Here is an 18610-nt window from a genome sequence, read left to right as displayed (position 1 = left end):
CCATGGCAGAATCAGTTGGCTTCACAATCATCTGTACAGTTTGACCGAAAGATCGGTCTGTATCTGTCCGTCGGGGAATGTTCCGCGGAGACTGCGTCTGGCTTCACGGATCCCCTCCGTATACAGACCGAAGTCAATGATTGCGGCTCCTGTGTGGAGCAGTAGCGCACAGATCAAACGTTACGATAAACCAAATTTCAGACAGCTTTTTTACGTTCAAATAAGTTTGACATGACATGACACATTATGCAGCAATATTTGGGATAAATTTCTCACATTGTGCAATCGAAATACTCACATAAACTCGGTTATAACGCAGAAATTTTATCGATATCGCAATATCGCCGTTCGCGAGCAGTAAGTCGCCATTTTGAATCTGTAAGCCAATCACATGCGAGGTACGTGTTTTAGTAAAACAAATACGTAGAAACTACCTCGCATGTGATTGGCTAATAGATTCATAGTGTATGTTTCTGCAGTTTGAATGTGACGACGCGACAGACTGTGTTTTACGTTGGAAATTCTACTAAAATGTTGGATTATTCATTAATCTGGTGAGTTTTATGTATTCTTAAAAAGCTAATTTCACCATACAAGCTTAAATTTGCCGACCTAGGGCCGTGAATTAGACGCAATCGAGAAGGGTGAGGTACCTCACCCAATTTTCCATAGAGACAGTGGTTAAGAACATCCACACAGCAATGTGTACTGCAACCTTCCGTCTGTCTACGGAGGACAGCGTCAATGGCAAAATGTAAAAGAGTCCTCCGGACAGACGGATCTTTCTGTCTACTGTACAGTATGCCACGGCTTACAATACCGCCTAGCTTGGTGGAAATAAAAAAAGGCAATTAAAAAAAAAAAAGCTTTCTTACTGAGCACGTATGTATGGAACGCTAAATAGACCACGAAGGGAGTGTTGTCCTCGGCAGGTAAACAATACATAGCATGTATAGTATAGGTAGTATTTATAAGTGAGGCTGTTGCATGCAATGCACTCCTGCTTTAATTACAAAATTAAGATATCGTCATGGGGAATTTTCTGCTGGTTCCTGTTTCATAATCAGTGGAGCATTGAGATGGCCTACTAGTGAAATAACATCATAGAATGGACCTCCAGCTGAAACTTTATCGAAGTATTTTAGAGGGAGAAACCACCACAAGCAACGATCATGTTTGATATTTTGCTTTTGATATAATCACTTTGCTCGTATCATAGTCTTGGAATATGTGCGATGCAGATGCGCATCAAAGTTTCCTATTGTATACATGCCACAAACATATTTCTAAAAGATAAGCTATAATCAAAAACAGATGACAAAATTAGAAGAAGATTCAAACTTTGATGGACGCAGTACTTCTAGCCGAATTTCGAGCATCAGGACTACCAAGAAGATCCAGTTGTCCAAAACAAAGAGGAAAAAAAAATAAATAAAAGTGAGAGCGCCATGGAGTACGAGTGAGGGATATGGATAGGGGGATACGTGAAAATATACATATGTCTATATACTGCCATATTATAACGATTCATGTTGACGAACTGGCAGTGTAGGTCACCCTGACGTCTATAAGTATGCATAGTAACAATTTTCAACATTATTGTTGATGGGTATAAAGAAGGCATTCTTTTCACTGAATGTTTTCACAATAGTTCTTGTGTTAATGACTTGACGTGCAATGATTAACTCATATGTTTTTGGGTATTGACCCAATGAAAGTCTGTGCTATCATTAAAGTAATCATATAGACAAGCTCCGGTTTTACAGAAAGAGAATTATATACAAAGTATAAGAAGAGAAGGAAACAATTCTACCTACTCTCCATGGAAAGGGATTCTTATGTATAGATATAGATATAGATATAGATATAGATAAACTTCAACGGTTGCAACATTCTGCTGCCCGATTGTTAACTTTTACTAATAAGTTTGATTCCATAATATCACCAGTTCTCCGTTCCTTTCATTGGTTACCTGTAGAAAAAAGGATTATTTTCAAGATTCTGTTATTAGTACATCATTCAGTTCATTCTTTTTCCCCTGTATACGTAAGTAATTCTTTTCAAAAATACAATCCGATACGAAGGCTACGTTCATCATCAGATACATTCTTACTCCAAACACCCAGAGTAAAACATGGGTATGGTGATCGTGCTTTTTCCGATATGGGACCAAAATTATGGAATCAGTTACCTATTCAGTTAAGGGAACTGTCATCTACAGAGTCATTCAAATCCAAACTTAAAACTTATCTGTTCCTTTCATACTGAGGACTGTCATTGCTGTTTGTCATTAATGTTGGATCGATATTGTATTGATTTTTAGTGATTTAAAAGATGTTCAAAATATCATATTTTGACGCATTATGTGTAGATCTGTTGTATCACAACCATATAGAATTTTTAATATAAAGCCTAAAATGTAAGGAGATATCAGTATTTTCTCAATAAACCATAATTGTGTAAACAGTTTAGTCTGGAAAATTTTTTTATTATAGCTATTGTTCACATTTGTGTATTTAACAAAACTTAATATCGATTATTAGGATTCAAATTTTTACAGTCATTGTTTTTATCCCTAACTCACATTTTAGAACTATTCTAAAGCACTAATGTTGGGTTTTTGTTTCATCCGCAAATGGTAAACTATGCCTTTAATCATATCTTTTAGGAGAGGATCATTCAATGACTGAACCCAAATGTATGTATTTTTACATACAGAAAGATATGCAGATTAAAAAGAGACTTATAGCTTCAAGGATTTGGCAAAACAGTAATCATGATTTGCCAGGAGAGATAACTTGTTATCCTGATTGTTTCTTGAATTTCTTCTACAATTCTGAAAACGTGACTGTTTCAAAGTGGAACAATATTATAGCTGCATTAGCTTGTTCGGTTATGCACTGTTCTCTTCTACACTACGATTATATTATTGCATATGGGATTTTGTTTTCGTGACAGTAGTTTTGAGTTGTCCCAGTCATATTACTTTTATTGACCCTTTGACGCAAAGGTAATTCCTACGTAAATACAATCTTTTCCTCCAGTCTGTTTTCGAACCGAAATTGATTTACGACAGTGAATCCTATTCATTCTTCTCTCTAAAAAACGGGACTCGAGTGAAATGTTCACTCTTGAAGGAGTGAATAACGAAAAGACTGAATTTAGAGTGAAATTGGAGTGAATTTAGAGTGACCTAAGAGATCACTCGGTGATTTTTGAGTGATCCCTGAGGTCATTCCAAAAGTAGTGAAAATGAACATTTTCACTCAAAATTCACTCCAATTTCACTCTAAATTCACTCTTTTCTGTTATTCACTTCTTCAAAAGTGAACATTTGCACTCGATTTTTTTAAAGAGATATGTTAAACCTTTCCTTGGAGACACTATCGGAAATAACCATATTGTCCTTTATAATTATCCATAATGAGAAAAGATTCCACACGGTATTATTCCTCTCATAATTATTATCCCTGCATGGATCATTGTTATGTTCGATGAGGTTTTAGAGGTTAGTGTAAGAATTTGTGCTGAGCGCATCATCGGCTATGATAGCAAATCCTACTTTCTGATATAATAATATACAAAGCTAAGTGAATGAGATGATCAATAAATTTAACAACTAACATCAATATAAACACAATATGTATAGACCTATAACTATCTGTTTTTGCTTCTCTCATGTCAAATGCAGCTTCGTTTATCATGATTATATACATTCGCATATTATAATAAAAAAGGGCCAAATTTCTCTGTTTTGCAGACATTAAACGCTTGAAAACTTCTGGGTTTTGTTGAGTTGATAACTTATTTTTAAGACGAATTTCGAATCTTCAATTTGAATATTCTAAAAGAATACTATATCACATCAATCCACTTCGTTCTACGTGAACAACAGACGATAATTGGAACTGGTTTATATTTGCTTGTTGGTATAGCATGTAGTTAAAGTAGTAGCTCAGCTATTTCTAAATGCTCTGTGGTAAACGAAATGTCGTTTGATGGAAGGCGAGAATAAGCTTATCAAGTCCGAGCAAGTAATCGAAATTGCAGAGCTTGTAATATTCAATAGATTTTCCCAAGTCTGTGACAAACACTGATCATCGACATCGCCTTTATTCATACTTTTAATAGGAGACGTGAACAATAGCCCCTACTTACGTTGTATCAGTAAAACATAACTGCAAATATATATGACTGAGCTTTTTTGTTGTTTTTAGAGGGGGGAGGCCTCCCAGCCACCCCCCCCCCCCCCCCGATTACTGCGAAAATTGATATACACGTTGCCTGCGACATAAAGAAATCATTGAAAAGGAAATCATTTACGCTATGTATGCTTGGGAACAGACTTTTTGATATGTATCATTAAAGAAAGTTCCAAAAGGCAAATATTTGGCATGAATAATCCTTCATTTGTTCTTAGTAAATGTATAAGTGAAAACATTGTGCCGTAAAAGTAACTTCTTAAGTATAATATTGTTCTTATTTCTAATGTATTCTTTGTTTTTCATTCTTTTTAATTGTTTTTGGATGTTTGCTGGCGACACTGTTCCGAGAATGGAAATATGTTATTAATTGATTCTTATTTGATAAAAGCAAAGATTATCCCGCTTTTATGAAATTTGACGAAAGCACAATTCGCACTCAAATATTGTGTATTGTGTATGAATTCACGTTTTGGAGTAATTTTTGGTCCGGCAAACATGTACATAATACTAGTATTGTTGGGGGTGGGAGCTCATGATCCAGCCAAAACTAAATTAGCGGCATGTATCTATTTTGGGGGTATGTTTTATTATTTCATTGTAAAAAGAAAGAAAGAAAGAAAGGCATACAAGATAACATAGCTGCTTATCAATTATACGATCATCCACTTGTACCTTTAAAATACTATGGCCCTGGACAAACACGTGATTAAACATCTACAATTTCAAAAACTATCATCTAAAAAACATTTTGATGATAGCCTTGTTGTTTATATGTCACAGCGATTTCATTTGCACCAGTGGAGATGAAACAAACTGAAACTGGAAAAAATGGGGAATGTTTAACATAAATAGTCGGCAAAAGCATGAAATGATTGTTGTCTACCGCTTTGGTATGCACGCCGGTGTGACTAATCACTCGTGCTTCCTACCAGAAGCACAGGACCACACCCCTTGCAGTATAAACTATAGTCTTAAATCTAGTCCTTAAAGACTGATGTATTATCATGCCGTAATGAAACGTATGAATACAGAGTCATAATAGCGTTTATAGATACCCTCGTGTGACTCGAGAATATTTCGTTTCGAATCATGATGGATGGTGATATACTTCTTCTGGGAAAAACAATGAAGAACCACTTCATGCTATGTTATATCTTTTGTAAGGACTGAATTATGTAAACTATTAAAAGGTAGCCGACCGGTAAATGTCGGGCGCGAAGGGTGTCAAACTTTGGCTCAGGAAAGACGAGGTTGCAGGTGTACACGCTGTACATGCAGTGGTATTTATCTGCTACTGACAATCGGTGCTTTCGCACAGTAAACAATCTCGCCATGGCGTCTGTGAACGGCTCTCTGGATGGATCGACACGATCCAAGCAAAAATATCGAGGATGGCTGACTATTCGACGTTCAAAGCCGAGCAAGAAAAAGTATAATGTCCAGGATGCTATCCCCCACAACAGCCCGATTCCAGACGAGGTACCGTTCGGGAAAGTGACGGAAAATGACGACGAAGATGTGCCAACTTTGATTCAGAGATTGAAGGTATGTGGGTTTGTTTTTTACCAGGGAGGTGGACCTCCGGCCTCCCTGGTCTAACTCCGTGGTAGAGCTTAGGGGAGTGATAGGCGCCGGGTGTGTGCACCACGCCAGTCAACCCCCGATAGATGCACTGTTGGAACAGGTTGCTCTTACTTTACTTGTGCAAGGTCTGCTTGTGAGTCGACAGTCATTTTTTTTCTTTCTAGTTCTCTCTCAACTGTCCAAAGACTTGCCAAAGGCAAAAGGGCTACTTTCAATAATTTGTTAATGCATCAAAACGTTTAGATCATAAGTTGACCGAAAGATCGGTCTGTATCTGTCCGTCGGGGAATGTTCCGCGGAGACTGCGTCTGGCTTCACGGATCCCCTCCGCTCCGTGTCTACGGAGGACAGCGTTAATGGCAAAATATAAAAGAGTCCTCCGGACAGACGGATCTTTCTGTCTAGATCATAAGGTACCCTTGGTATTATTATTTCATTGATTGTTAACTATACACAGCCCATTCGCTGTGTTACTTCGCACAGCGTCTGGTCGGGCTAATTGCTTGTATACTCTATATTTCTCACATCTTTCCTAACAGTATATTGTATCGTTATGATCATGAGGTAGGCAGTAAATAGAGCTACAGGGAAGTTATAGATCTGGCTGCTCTTAAATGAATAAAGAATATATACATGTGTACTCCAAAGGAGTTTTGGGATTATTAAAGTAGAAAATTGTCAGACTGTAAAAAGGCATCCGTAAACTAGGCTAGTATTAAGAGAAAGATGAATGAGAGCCAGAGGGATATGAAAACTACATACAAATGTGCTTTTTTTAGTGCTAACCCTGTAAAGTGTGCATTCTGTGTGTCAATCAGCTGATGATATTCATTTCAATGTCAGATTAAACTTGCGGTATAAGCACCTGTAAAGAGTAAAGTTCCTCACAGGTACATACTTCATATAAGTGCCTTTGTCATAAGGCCTGTGCTTTGCTTTCGTAGAACCCATCACTGGTACAAATTGTATATTTTCATTCCTTCATCTTAGGGAGCAGACACGCCAGAGTAGAAATCACTTTGGAAGTTTGGCATTTTCATGTAAAAAACAATAACAGAAATGAAAAAGGAAAGAGTTCCTCTATTGTACCCCCATTTGAAACCTAGAACTCCAGAGTCCACATACTTTAGGTAGAGCTTGACACTAACACATTTTTTCTACTGGTCCGACCTGTTTGTAGGACCAGTAGGTTCCCAGCTTTTCGATTTTTTATTGGTTCATTCCTGAAAAAAAAAAGTAGTTACTGGTCCGACAATGATTTTTACTTGTCAGGGACCATCGGACCAGTGCCAGTGTACAGTATTGCAGTTAGTCTAGGACACCGAGATCAACATTACCCTAACCTTACCCTAATCGTAAAGCCACCTACGTTACTTGTATAGCATTTTTCCCCAATTTTAGCGAGTGGTACGTATGGAACTCGTAGTCGTACTATTGCCGAAAAAGAAAAAGTTATTGTGCAATGTAAAATAGACCCTCAAATTTGTGTGCATACAGTAGGAAACATGAGAATTTACTGTACCTAATTCACATTTGATTATGAGTATGTACCTACAATGTATCTATGCAAGAGTCTGATTTTGGAATATAGTCAAACCTGGGTGGTTTTTTTTTTTGGAAAAAGAGTAATTATGCTGTCAAAATGCTTTATAGCAACACCATTCTTTTGTACTGGCACATTATAACTTGGTCAATACACACATACTTTATATCTTATGACAGTGATAAGATGTATATTTCTAGGGGATATCTTTAAAAGATAAACTGTTGGGGATAATAGAAAATTAATGAATGAAATTTCAGTTTGAATTGTTCATTCTGAAGGCAGCACAGATAAGCATGATGACTCATGTACATTTTTCCAATCACGTGATAGGGATTAAGATAGTGTGAAGTAGATTGATACTTAGGGCCTACCTGATAGCAAAGCAAGAAAAAAATGGAACTTGAAATATGTAATCTCAAACTGAGGGGAAGTTAAATGGCTCTTCAAAGATACACTTGAAGGCATGCAAGGTTAAAGGTTGGATTTATGATATGGCACTCCGCCTCAGAGATTGACAAACATTGCTTCACACAATAGCAACCAAGGGTCCAAAGGCAAAACTTATATGTTGACATCATGGTATGGAGTCTTAGTGTTTTAGAAATTTAACAATATAGGTTTCAAAATGCATGTGGAGTGCATACAGTATGTGATAATTCAGTTCACTTGAGGGTGATGTGATCATGCTTTATTGCCATCTTATACATGTAATTCTGTAACCCTTTACATGGCAATATTTGGCATCACCATTCCCACATGTACTACTGCAAGTTTCTGCTGATGTTGGTTGTGATATAAGATGGTGGTTTGGTTGATTTCAAAGTAGGATAAACTATGGTAGGTTTGTGGTGAACTGAATGCATTGAACATCAATTCACGCATTGCAGTGGCAGCTTGGGGCCTACATCAATTGTTGTCTTGCCAATGCACCAAGCTCACATCAAGAGCACAGTGTATCTCTTGTATTCATGTCTGTTACATTGTAAACAAAACTGAAGACAACTGACCCGAGATTATATACTTCTCTCCAGCTGTATCATGTACCAGGCTTTATCTATTAATCTCATGTCAAAAAAAAAGAATCCTTATATTATTGTAAAGAAATGTAAGTGTCTTGCATTGTTTGTTTGTTTGTTTTAATACAAATTTGTAAGATCCTTTTTAGATGTACACATGGCCTTTGAACTTAGAAGCTGACATCAAATACACATGTCTGGAGACATATGGGATAACTATAGCCTAGTAACAGTGCTCATGTGTCCGACAACAACAATTTGTAATAAAGTTACAAAATAGCATTTCAGAATTTCACATACAGAAATGTACATATTTTCATTAAACAATGATATCAGTGGTACGTTGTAGGTGCTAATATAGTGCAAAATTTATGAGATGATATTATCGCTGAACTACTCCCACCATAATTTCACTTTTTTTTCTCAATTTCAGTGAAGCTTTCTAATTTGCATTTAAGATGTTACTGTGAACATGAAGCAGAGCTCCTAAAATTTATAAGCACTGAAAAATATATTAAAATGAAGGTTTTTTTTGGTCATTCTTTCTTATCTGATGGTAACATTGAACAGGACATGAAGCATATTTCAGTCCTACATCACAGCACATCAAATAAGTCCCAATACTTTGATCAATTATTTAATCGTGATCAGAGGAATCATGGTTGTTTCGTCGTTGGCAGTTTTGTGCTCCTTTTTCACCAGACATGATTATTTTGTTTAATAGCCAACTATACCATTTAACAGCCAGCTCCAATGTTCTATTCTCAATAAGTGAAAATGAAACTATACCAAAGTATAAATGATCATGGAACATAAATTTCATGGAGTAAGACTTGAGCATTCAAGTATGTTTGTTATGCATTATTAACAATCAAAAACCTCAAACAGGAATTGGTAGATTCCGAGATATTTAAAGTAAAAACACATCAGATGTCAGACAGCATTTGAAATGACTTTTTATTATCACTTATTCATTTTGTTTATTCACAGTAGGCCTACTAACATCAGTCTACTTTCAGACCCCTTTGTGAGTGTTCGACTTACAATTGGATCTCACTAGGACTGTTATAGGATTGTACTTTAATGAAGGAAATGCTTCCAGCATTCCTTTAGGGCCCCCGCACTAAAATGTACAATGATTACTTCAATCAATGAATGTATACTTTAATGGAGTATTTGTTATAATTTTCACTGATTGTGGAGGTCATGGGCATCAGTGCATTGAGCCCTGCAGTAGCTCCAGATTTTCCATTATCTGAGTGAATAACAGGTGACGTAGCTTTCAGATTCAGTACAGCCAGGGAGGTGGGACATCCAACTCCCTGGTACAGCACATCATGAAAAGCCTTCCATTGACCTGCATTCGATATGCGGCGCAGTTGTTCACTGCTTACCGTTCTCACGCTGGGCCAATTCCAACAGCTTTTGTGTGCTTTGAGTATCTATAGGCTGTATTCCAGGCTGTGATCTGTGACCTGCTATTATTTCATCAGTGTCTGATCCTGATTTATAATATTATCTACTAATTTAGTAGATAATGTTTATCAGTACCGTAGGTCTGGTTTAAAAGACTACAATTGGCAGTGTCTATTGTCTACCCTTATGTCCAGAATGATAGGCAATAGCAGGGCTGGTCTTCTGAAGAAAGCAAGGTAAAACAAAATGAACCAAAGGACACATACAAGATGTTTTCGATATGCATACTTACTTGCACCTAATGTTTCAAAGTTAAGCTGAATGTCTATAAATGGTGCAAATATACATTGTATGGTGTGTACATATAAAGATTGTCCTTCACTAAAATGGGATGTCAAGTTTTCTTCTCAAGTGCAGAATTCTACTGCAGAGAGTTGACTTTACCACTGTGAGCAAAATCAAACCTACAGAATGGCAGAATTTCTGTGAGAAATGGTTGTGATAATCTAAAATTCCCAGAGCAGTGATAACATTTACAATACATTGTATGCAAATTAGATTAGGGATGATGTCATCACATCACACATCTCCTATAGTCCAAATCTCCAGGTATTCCTGTGTGTAATAAAATCAAGCCTGTATTCCTTAGCAAGAACTTTATAAGAACGTAGCAATGGCAACTTTAAGTGGGGGAGATTTCAGTCATGAACTTTATCAACCAATATCATATCATTATGTTTATATATTTGTTATGTGTTCAACTAAACAAATGAAAAAGTGAGATTTGCAGATCAGTGACATTATATCTCATTCTCCTTTCGTCTAATTCACAAGTGATTGTATCCAATATCACTTTCTTTTTTTCATGGAGGCATGTATAAATTTACAATCCCATAATTTTCTTCCTATGTCTGATTTTGATGCAGGCCTACTTCTGTCGTTCTAAAGGATTTTACTTCATATAGTGCCTGGAATTAAATATCTTCTTGGACACAACTTGTTAGTGGAATTTTGCCATGACTTCAAACCTCTTTTTTTTTTTGCAATACACATTTTCTAGTGTTTGTCTTGAAAGACTAAGTGATGATTAATTAAGAGCAAACCTTCCAGTCTGAATGCAAGACTGTCGATGTGAACAGTGACAAGACATGGATTTCAGGGAGACACACAGTGCGTAACCTTGAGGTCAAGCCAATTGATATTTTATATTGTGTTTGTCAACCCTAACCTTGGAGATGAATAGCATCCATACCGTGTATATTGATCTCATCAAATTCCTTTCATCCACTGACCCGAAAATGGTGTGGATTCACTGATGTAGGCTTCATGCTGCTGTGACCGTGAGCTTTTCCTATGTAAACGTAGTTGGTCTGCTAAGTAAAACTGAATTTTGCTTTGCGTTCATGCTAGCGTGTCATCATTCTTCTGATACTTTGTATTATTTGCTTACAAATACTTTCATGGTTAGAAAAGAATTGATACTTTGGCAAAGTGCATGATGCCAGTTAGTTAGTCAATCTGATGGATGGTATGTTTATCTGCTGTCTTTCCTCTGGTTTGACTGAAAATGAAATGAAATTAAATAAAACGGAAATTAAATTAAATTAAATGAATGAAGGGAAAATTCAGCTTCATCCTAATGTGACATTACCATGGAAATTGTATTTTTACTTATTTTTAGTCATTTTTTTTTCATATTTTTACTGTGGTAATGGGCAGAAGAATTCTGTTTTTTGTTTGTTTATTTGTTTGTGTGTTGTTGTTGGGTTTTTATTTGCTTATGTTGTAAAAACAACCTCTTCAGTATAATGAGATATTACATCAGTTAGGTACATGTATGCAGGTTAGATCATAAAGGAAAACAACTGCACACTTGGCAAATTTAAATAGAACATTCTCTGTAATTCAGTCTTAAAAAAAAAATTAATTAGCTCTATTAGTTTGATATGTGAAGATATACCTACAGATTTAAACATGTGTACAAATAAGAAATGCACAATCATGAGTGAAAAGCATTGTACCATGATAGTGAACTCATTAGGTTTTATGACAATATGTATCCAAATGAATGGTGTCTCATCAATAAATTGTTTGTTTGAAATAAATTCCTTGCGATCGTTATCTTTGCATCTCATGCAGTTTTGCAACAAGATAATTCCTTACTTCAATAGGCACTGATTAAACATCAAAGGGTAGAATTTGTCCATGTTTCAAAACAAACTGGTGCATATTGGTTGTTATGAAAGGGCATTGCATTGAGTTATGCACATTTCTTGACAAAGCAATATTTCAGAATGCAGTATCACAAATCTTCATTAGGTGTACATGTAGATGGTACAATTAATAGTGTGATCTTATCAGCAACAATTGGATAAAGCTGACATGTTGAGCATTCCAATGAATCAATTGTATATTGCACATTTAATACTACAGTTCTTTTTTTTTCCACAATGCATGACAATAACACACAAAAAGAAATTAAGCCTTTACAGAAGTTACCTTTTATTCATAAACTCCCAATTAAAAGCTTTTAGGTGTGGTGTATCGGCATTGTTTGATTCTTTTAGCTACAATGCTGGCAAGATGAGCATTCCAATGAATCTATTGTATGGTGCACATTATTAATAGATCAGGGAGGTGTTAGAAAAGGAGAGACAACTCTTCGTAATTCATGCAAACACATGTTTTGGTTCAAAGCGTTACAGTGGGATGTCTAGCATTCCACTATACGCTTTGAAGTCATGCGCTGCACCGCTCTAGTTGCAAGGCGAAGTTCGGAGACGAAGAACGCATTTCACCTTTCGTTGAATTACAAGCTTTATTTCCCCGTAAGATTTTAAATGAAATACTCGAATTGATTAAGAGTAGTTTTGGAAAGAATTCAATATTATAAACATGTATTTCTAGTTTCTTCGTAATGCACAAATTGGAATGAAATGAAAATTAGGCCATCTTAAAAACTTAATATTTTTCTATAATGCACACATTTCCGCATGTTAGTTTTCTATCCTTTAATCTGGGATGTTTTGATCTTTCAAATAAAGTACTCCGCTAAAGCGAGCACCAGCGCGCTTTTAAACTATTTGCTGTTAAAATTGTCAATTTTATACTGCATTTTGATTCGCTGCTCCAATTCAAGGTACACAAATTCATTGTTGCCATCACATTGAAAGAGAGAGAGCGAAATGCAGTAGGGGCAAGTATTTCTAGATGTGAGAGCGCTAGTCCCAATTATTGATGCTCTCTTTTGTCAAAGCACCTGATTTCCACCTGTAGTTAAGCGCATAACTTCTCGGCGGTCCCGCGCATGACTTCAAAGGAGAGCAGGAGTTGTCTCTCCTTTTCTAACACCTCCCTGTTTAGATTATTCTTTAATAATCCCTGATGCAATACAATAACAGGAAAGAAGAAAAGCATTGAATTAAAGTAAGCCTTACGAAATTGTTTTTTAAATTCCCCCCCCCCACACGCACCCACACACATCCTCCCACATGAGTTGTTTTGCAATTTTCAAGTGTCTATCTAGGTGGTCATGAGAACTTAAATGATGATTTACCACCACAGGTCATCGAGACAGTGGAAGAGCACCAGGATCCAAAGGTCCTCATCTCTACACAGAGGCATCTCATTGAGGTGCTCCAGAAGGAGAATGCCGCCTTCCGCATCCTCAAGACCCAGGTGGAGAAGCTGCGTAAGGAAAACGGTGAACTCAGGGCCGAAGTAAAGCTCCTCCGCGCCACTACCGGGAGCAGAGATCCCAGTGACCCGGCCGAGGGGGATCAACAGAAGGGAAAAGGTGGGAAAGTCTTCAAATCCAGCCAAAATGGACACATCCGACGAGTGAGCAGCGAGAACGGGCTCCTCGACTGCAACGGGGCAATGACCAACGGACATGGGGAACTGACCAATGGTCTGACAAATGGACACTTGACCCATAGCGTCAATGGCTTGACCAATGGTGTGGACGATCCTAACGGGCTGGAGGATGTCACAAGGAATGGAAGACATCCAAATCAGAGATTGGTGAGGGAGAATGGTGCAGGCACCAGTGGTACCAGTCTTGTAACAGGTGAGTGCCCGGAACAGGAAATGCCACTTTGTGTTCAATTTCACATTGACATGTACATATCCACTGACACAAACAGAACCATAGATGTGTCAAATACAGTCTGACATAAAACAATGAAACCTGTTTAGCAAATGAACACATTTTTTCTTCTTGTTTTTGTTTTCCCCAAATACCTGTTTTTTGCAGTTCAGCAACATAAGGAGGATTGTTTTCACTCCATTATTGGCTGTACTCATGGTCTTGCTTCTTTTGTTTAACTATCTGATTTACTCATTGAATAGTTGATGCAGGGTGTTGCAAGCCCACTGAGACCTATACTTACTTTGCAAAGCAAAATGCAAGTGGTTTCAGTGGGCATATTTACCTGATCCTACCTATTAAAGCTGTGTAGCATTGCATGTAATCAGACCATTACTAGTATATTAGGCTGTGTTCACATAGAAGTATACGGTATTCGCTATGCACCGTCAAGTCGACCCAGTACACCATCACCCGCACCATCAACTCCCTTCTTCTTCCTCCTACACAATCATCCCAGCAATAACAATTTCTAAACTGCACCAGAATGTCAGTCTACATGCCTATTTTTGCTAAAGGACAAATCCAGACCAAAATTTTCATGATTTCATAAACGAAAGGTGGTATACGCTGCTCGAAAATTGAACAAGCGCGATTCCCACTATGCTATACTATTTGTAGCTATTCGATATTTTCGAATAGTGCCCTCTTATGTGAACCAGTGTTAGGAAATCCTATCGTTCGATTCAAGATATTCGCGTGCCCTCGAAAACGAGCACCAAATACCTGAATAGTATACTTCTATGTGAATGCATCCTTATAATATATAGACACATTTCATTGGAGCTTGACATCCGCAGTGGCATATTTCTGAACAGTCGTCTACATTGTATAGAATGAATTTGCTATGAAAGAACTTGCTGCTGGTATGTTTACATACTGTCGTTGGGAAGGAATGCTATGGAATTCATCGCATTATGACTGCATGAGAACAATTTCAGCATATTTGATTCCTATGAATAACCAACAATGGAAAAGAATTCTTTAAAAGTGTGGACTTGTTCAATAATTGTCTGTGTTGTACTCTGATCAGTTGTTTGTGTGAAAGGGGATGTTTTTTTATGTCTGACTTCAGTGGGTGGGGATAGAATGTACAGAGATGGCAGAGAAAAATGTAGCAAACATTTTTTTAGTGAACACATAACTTCTCTGAAAACGCTATTGATGATTTTCAACACCTCTCTGCGTATACTGTGTGTCAGCAGCGCCAAAGGAAGCTCTTTTATTTTCAATTTAATGAAACAGGAACTTAAAGGGGATGGCTAGTAACTGATCAGTGAGAATCAGTGGGAATGATGGAGGATGATTGTTCCAATCCTTGTGGGATTCATTTAAGAGTACATTATATATCTATTGTTGTGTGAAAATTATTTGCTTCAGAATGGTTTCATATTCAAGTAATGTGCGGTTTAATGTTTCCAGGTTAGAGTGCCTGGTCAGTGACGGGGCATTAATTTGCACATTATTTGAATATGAGACCGTTCTGAAGCAAAGGAATTTCACACGACAGTAGATACATAATGTACTCTTAAATGAATCCCACAAGGATTGGAACAATCATCCCTCAGCATTCCCACTGATTCCCACTGATCGGTTACTAGCCATCCCCTTTAACTTATCACCCAGGATTCAATAAAACCTGTGCATGTTGTAGATCTGTGGTGTTATTTTAAAGCTAAAAGAGATTTAAATAAAGTGAAATCATGTTCAATAAATATATTGTCAGTGACTTTTGCTGGACAAGTTTATATGATCATGTACATGTAGTTTATGGAATTTGAGACAGTCCATATTTGTTTTATAGTGATCTTTCTAATGGTTGTTTGTATTTATAAGTAATGGGTAATGTAAGTGAGTTGTAGTTAACTATTTCCATGTCTGCCAGTGTCCTAGCATTGGAATGGCATGCAATGGGAAAGCTGGCTCGACGTAGATATATATTTTCGGAAATCCCCATAACAAATTGTGTATAGCTTTTATTACTGATCTGTGTTTAAGTACACGAGCAGCCGAAGAATCTCAATTGTAGTCGCAAGTTACTGCTGAGTGCTTGCTTCAATGCATACATATTCACTGGGGTACAATTCTGTTCTGGCAGATCTTTGCTAGTTGTGGTTTTCAGATGTACACTGTTTGTCAGCAAATCAAAGATCTATATAATTGGGTCAACCTTTTTCTCCCCCAAGGTACTGGGTCTGTCATACCCTGTAGCTGTACATAGACCTACCAAGTCTTGTGCAATACATTTCGGCATTGACAGTCATGCCTCAGTGGTCTTTCTCATGCTCAACACACCTTTAGAACTAGCTTTTTCTCACGCCTCACAAAGAATTAAAAAAAAATGACAACAACAAGGATGTCAATCTGTCAAAAAAAAAAAGGACTATCTACAAAGGAAGCAACAAGAATATAAAGTCAAAATACAGTATGTACCAGATTGCATGATCTAATGCAAAACTTTTTACAATCCCTCTTGTACATGGTACAAGTGTAACACATCAGTGAAGTTTGAGATCAAAAGTTATGAATTTTTAAAGTTTTGATGCCACCATCCTTCGGTGAAAAGACTAGTGCAGTTCATGCATGTACAACAATATGAAGAAAACATCAAGAGGATTCCACAAAATTTCATTTAAAAAAAAAATGAAAAGTACATGATATTCCCTCAACATGTTACTGATATACTTATGTTAAGGGTACAATTGTAAGTATTATTTCCCCTGCTTTTTCAGTATGCTAGAAAAATGAAAATATGTTGACTTTTCTATACATTTTCTTTACATCTGTTGTGTTTTACTAGTGGTGCTACATTCCCTCAATCCACATACTTGTATATTTGGGTCTTATTTTTCCTTGCGATGTTGCACATATACACCAAATTATACTCAAATCTTGTAGCCGCAAACTGATGCATAGAATCTCATTCGTTATTAACTCTTTATGTGCCACGTTCGCACGTCCGACTCAGTCAACGGCGTGCCAACTTCACATATTCAGCACAAACCCGCCCAAACTGATCGATAAATCGCCAAATGCCACATGAAAATGTTTCTCGCGATTCCCTTCCTTTCGTCTGTAGCTTGCATTTTATGTGATGATTGACTAACATGCAGTGTTTCATACTGGATTTGCGCGCAAATTCGAAGTTTCTGTCACTGCTTTGTGTGTAAAAGTCATACATTACAGTAATGTAGCTACTGGGCATTTGAAAGAAAAGCAATTATAGATTTGCAAGTGATTGACAAATTGCCCTAATTGATGTACATACAGATGTAAGCACTGAATTGATTGTTTTTTGAACAGTGAAGTGTTTTTGTAGTAGCCATGATCAAAAAGCATGGGCATACAGTCTGTACATGTACGTCGATGTAGGGCAATTTGTCAATCAGTTGCAGTGAAAACATCTCGATGGAAGAATTTCATGAATTTGAAATTAAAGATTTGTCATACAATTTACATCAATGCAAAGCTTGGAATTGTCTCTTCAACTTTGCTCACTTCGTCTACAATTTAACATGAATCTTTAAAAGTTACCTGTATATAGATTTGAAAAACAGTATGTTTTCTCAACGCATGAGTATGTTGGTGTCTCAGAATAATGTGGCACACGGGGGGTTTCGACCATGGCACAAAAAGAATTAAGAATGTATGTTGTCTTCGATGTTTAATTCCTTCTTTGCCTGCCCGTGGATGTTGGCATACTTATAATGCAGTGTTCAACATTCTCGTATCCACTGTACAGCATATTGCACATCCTTGTATTGTATTCCTGTTTACACATGTGTTGTACATGTTTACTCTCACATCTAGCAAATATCGTATGGAAAGACAGATGATGTCTTGTAAAAATAATTCAGTCCATCTTTTCTCCCGACAGAAAAAGTAATCTGTACAAGTGGACAGATTGCTGCAATAAAAGAGGCAAGCGGGGTTTACACATCATACATGACAGAGATAGTTGACATCAGCAATGCCGAATAATGGGCAATGTACATAGCATACTGTGAGACCGTACATATGCATGTGTGCCAGACTGGAGTATTGGATCAGGGGAATAATCTGTGAAATTCATAGTATGTTGTGTACCCGAACACTACAGATTTGTCTTGAATGTCACACATCATGTATTGCATCGATCTGCAATGATGTAGGACACGAGTTGGTTCACTATGATTGGGCGCTCTGCATGGGTCTATTACTGTTATTTCTATTGGCAGTTCCTAGTCAGGGTTTAAAGGCACAGACTTTCTGTACTTTGCCAACTTTGTAAGATTTGGGTTTTGAGTCATGCATTGTGATGAGTTTTATTGCTATGTACTTTCCAACAGAGAGGTATCTACAGTAGTAATGCCCTCCTATAACAAATACGTTATACCATCATAAAGGATGTTGATTCTTTACCAAAACAACTCTGCTCTTAGTGTGTTTCAGAAAAAATGTCAAGAAGGAAACTGGAAAATGAACTGTTTAAATTTTACTTATGTTTTTTCTATATTTTGTGATTTTTTCTGTATGTTGATTGTACAGCGCTTTGATCAGGTCCTTAAAAGCGCTCAAGAAATACAATCTGTAGTTATTATTATTGTTATCATTATCATTATTATTGTTTAATATTCTCATGTTCTTTCTTCCCTCCTTTTTTCTTTGGTTTTCTTCCCGTTTTCCTTTGCTTTCTTCTTTCTCATCCTTTTTCTCT

At 37.0% G+C, this 18610-nt stretch overlaps 1 protein-coding gene across 1 annotated transcript in view; it reads left to right on the top strand.

Annotated features, from left to right (window-relative positions):
• Positions 1–5534: 5534 nt before the first annotated feature.
• LOC139726813 (uncharacterized) overlaps positions 5535–18610 on the top strand; it is a 15706-nt gene continuing 2630 nt past the window's right edge. Inside the window, exons 1-2 of the mRNA XM_071637806.1 lie at positions 5535–5750; positions 13332–13836. Coding sequence (XP_071493907.1) covers positions 5538–5750; positions 13332–13836 — 718 coding nt within the window. The 5' untranslated portion in view covers positions 5535–5537. The remainder of the gene's footprint in view (positions 5751–13331; positions 13837–18610) is intronic.

Source organism: Diadema antillarum, unplaced genomic scaffold (assembly GCF_040938485.1).
Source record: "Diadema antillarum isolate AM-2024a unplaced genomic scaffold, OU_Dant_1.0 seq00000100_RagTag, whole genome shotgun sequence".
Classification (NCBI taxonomy): domain Eukaryota; kingdom Metazoa; phylum Echinodermata; class Echinoidea; order Diadematoida; family Diadematidae; genus Diadema; species Diadema antillarum.
Note: the sequence above shows the minus strand (reverse complement) of the source record. Positions and strands in the feature narration are given on the sequence as shown.